The 3,614-nt window shown below is 37.8% G+C and overlaps 1 protein-coding gene across 1 annotated transcript in view; it reads left to right on the top strand.

Moving 5' to 3' along the window:
- Positions 1–283: 283 nt before the first annotated feature.
- The window catches only part of LOC106533866 (collagen alpha-1(VII) chain), a gene marked incomplete at its 5' end in the record, with an annotated part of 12,782 nt that continues 9,451 nt past the window's right edge, over positions 284–3,614 (top strand). The window contains 9 exon segments of the mRNA XM_014030320.1: positions 284–319; positions 814–840; positions 911–970; positions 1,306–1,431; positions 1,555–1,626; positions 1,740–1,775; positions 1,923–1,982; positions 2,074–2,118; positions 2,200–2,235. Of these exon segments, the coding sequence (XP_013885774.1) occupies positions 284–319; positions 814–840; positions 911–970; positions 1,306–1,431; positions 1,555–1,626; positions 1,740–1,775; positions 1,923–1,982; positions 2,074–2,118; positions 2,200–2,235 (498 nt within the window).

The following is a 3,614-nucleotide window of genomic DNA, read 5'->3' as shown; positions in this document are numbered from 1 at the left end:
CAGCAAAACTGTCCAGATATTTAATAACTTATATTTATTTTGCTCAGTATCAAATACAATAATAGTGACCAATAAAAGCATCTTATTCCTAAATTACTTGGGCAACAATATTCTTTCTTGTTACACAAACCTGAATATGCTTAAATCTAATAAATAAATAAAAAACAAGTAAAATTCTACTGTTTGGAGTTTGAAAATCTGTAAAATGTCTAATAACAGTGTATGCAGTGTATCACCTTGTTTTAAATGCTACTGTACATRTGTTTGTACTTTTACTCAACAGGGGCACCCAGGTGAAAATGGACAACCAGGACRAAAGGTAAAAATCTCAATCAAAAATACAGAAATGCTTGTGGCCCACTTGAAAATATAAGAACAATGTTTTATATGTTCTTTACTGAGACAATTAAAGCAGTATGGTCACCATCATGGAGCGCAAACCAAGACTGACAGTCCCTACATGAAACGTGCCACCAGTTCATAAAAATCTCATGGCTGTTGCTGGCTGTCCACAGAGCATCAGTAAATGACATCAGAGCTTCTGTCCTGTCTCGCCTGTCAGGAACATCATTTGAATCCAGGCCTTTGATGTCCCCTCTGCTCTATTTCTGTACGACTGTGAGACAGTAGATTAAAGCCGGCATTAATAATTCCCCTTGTTAAACATGCTGACAAGTCCTGTTTTTTTTTATTTTTAAATTTGATTTTTTTATTTCAAATTCCTCTGAGTTTGCTTATTTGAGCACAAGAAAAAGACACGTCATGGTGCGCTTCTCTAACTATGTTCTGTTTTTTTTTTTGTCTTCGTTTCAGGGTGAAATTGGTGAAAAGGGACAAAAGGTGAAAAGTGATTTGAGGCAGTTTTTTTTTATTGTTTATTGTTATTGTGTTGATAATTTTGTGTTTTTAGGGAGAGCCAGGTATTGGCCACAGAGGTCCAGAAGGTCAGGCTGGTCCTCCAGGACAGAAGGTGAAGCTTTCTTGCTCCTTCATCTTAAATGTTAAAAAGGAAATAATAAATTACAAACAAGAGCAAGCTGACTTACAAGTTCCCATTAAACAATGCAGTCTTTTATACCATTCACTGTGATTGGCTTTGTTTCTCATCACAGTTTAATTAAAAAGGATTTAATTGATTCAGTGACTCAGTTTCTCATTCAAAGTTGCATTTTAGTTTTAATTTGATAAAAAGAAAATGACTTCATATTAAAGCAATTATTCGAATGTAATAAATTACACATGACATTATGGGACACATGGTCTTTGTTCTTCACACATTCAGTTTTCTCTCCAAATCTCTCTCAGGGTGAGCCAGGTGAACCAGGACCTCCTGGTGCTCAAGGCATCCAGGGTATCCATGGTAATATAGGCATCCAGGGCTCTCCAGGACTCAGGGGTCCACCAGGAGATCCTGGAGAACCGGGTAGAGAGGTAAAACGTTACACATAATCTTCTTCAGTCATATTTAACATGAAGTAAAGTGGTGCTGCATATTTGTAAAAGTAGAAAAATAGTAACATGAATTAAAATCATAAAAAATGTATGTTTACGTAGGGGGAACGAGGTAAAAAGGGGAAGAATGGATCGCCTGGAGCTCAGGGACCTCGAGGCTCACCAGGACCTGATGTATGAGTTCACGTCATAGTTTAATTATTTTTTTAATTTACCTACAGTATATTCTGTTGACCCTGACATACAGTCAACACTGAATTAAAAACTACAACTCTATGTTTTTAAAGGGTTTTCCTGGGATACCTGGAGTAAAAGGAGAAAAGGTAATAAGACTAGTTTGTTTTTCAGACTTCATGAGATTTCTTTCACGTTTCTTCTTGTGCACACAACACGTAGTTATTACTTCAGGAAATAAAATAATGCACCAAACAAGCAAAAACCCTTTTTTAATTTTCCAAACTTTCTATCAGGGTGACAGTATTCCAGGTCAGCCTGGTGCCAGGGGTGTGCCCGGCCCCCCAGGGAGACGGGTGAGCTCAGTTTATATCGTTTTGAGTAAAAATACAGCAATTTTATTACAAAGGAAACTTAATTAAGCAGAAAAATGTTTCTTTTTTTCAGGGTGAAAAAGGCTCTCCGGGTGTTAAAGGAACTCCTGGTCCTATTGTGAGCAACTTTTCAAGAATTTAGCTCATTCAAACATTTCATATTAGCAGGTTATAAATTTACTTTTCCGTATTTCTTAAGGGTCCTAAAGGTTTATATGGCAGCAAGGGTGAAAAGGTGAGTCAGCGTTTTACATGACAAAACCATATTTTGCTAATCAAAGTACCTTCTTTGTCCTGCAATGGCTTTATAGTGGTTGTTTCAAAATGATAAACTGATCCACAAAACAAAATTAACCTATTTGCTTAAATACATTTTAGGTCTTTTCCGAATTATTTTTAATGTAACTGAGTGAAGAAATTTTGTAACTGATTAATTGAATATTAGATTCAGTTTTGTATTTTATACTTTCTGATCATTACAGCTTTAAGGCCATAACAGAATAAGAGTTGGTGTGTGTGTGTGTTACCATGTGTTCTTTCTCTTTGCCTAAACAAAACTGAGTGACGTTCTGACGTCTGACGTAAAAGGTAACACCTCTGGGGTGTAACCAGGAAGGGATGAACATTATAAGCTGAAGTCATTATTATAGAAGAAAGAAGTTGTCAGTGTTTTGCAGAGTGTCTGCTCAGAGCAGATCTCCCGTGTTTGTTTTGATTTGGCCCAAGGTTGTACGCTGAGGCCTGTGCTGCTGAGAGCTGTATGAACCTGATTGGAGTCAGAGGACTGAAAATAAAGGTTTTAACAAGAAACCCAGCTGAATCCTGTTTATTCGGACATACCATTTTGAACAACGCATATTTTTCCAACAATTTGGTGACCCCAACGTGATGGATGATCTTGAATAAGCAGAGAACATTGCATTTTATTTTTAGCTGTTGAAGAACCTGAGAAGATTTTTGAAACATCAACTGCTGAGAGTGAGTACAGAAAAGCTTCAAGATGCCTCCTTTGTTTTCCAAAGAGGATTTCTGCCAGCTTCTCCAAAAGGTGACGGTGTTGGAGCTCAAGATTCATCGTTTGGAAGAGATGAATGCTATGGAGAACTCAACATGTGTTAAAATGGGTGAGAAGGCTGAGAGGAGAGATCAACAGGGAGAGGAGATGGAAGCTGCTTCTGAGGGTGAAGCTGTATGGAACTCTGTTGGTGCCAGACCAAAAAATCTCTCAGGAAGAATTCAGCTCTTAGATGGCAACGAATGGCCAGAGTTACAGAGAAATGTTTTCTCTCCACCTGCAAGGAGAATAAAGCAGCAACAGGCTGTAATCAAAACACCTGATAACAGCCAGAGAAATGAAGCAGTGTTTCTTCAAAACAGATTCACACCACTGGAAGAARCTGAGTCTGAACAAAGTTCCCTATCTGACCTCAGAGAGGGACCTGAGACCAGATCCAGATCCAACTCAAAGCCAAAGCAAGTCCAAAAAGAGACTTTCAAGAATCAAGAAATGCTGATCATCACAGATAAAATGGTGAATGAGCTCAGATGCTTCTGGAACAAGAAAAAAGTCAAAGTTCTGAGTTTTGCTGATAAAGTGTCTGACCTCACAGAGAA

Source organism: Austrofundulus limnaeus, unplaced genomic scaffold (genome assembly GCF_001266775.1).
Source record: "Austrofundulus limnaeus strain Quisiro unplaced genomic scaffold, Austrofundulus_limnaeus-1.0 Scaffold1041, whole genome shotgun sequence".
Classification (NCBI taxonomy): Eukaryota; Metazoa; Chordata; class Actinopteri; order Cyprinodontiformes; family Rivulidae; genus Austrofundulus; species Austrofundulus limnaeus.
Note: the sequence above shows the minus strand (reverse complement) of the source record. Positions and strands in the feature narration are given on the sequence as shown.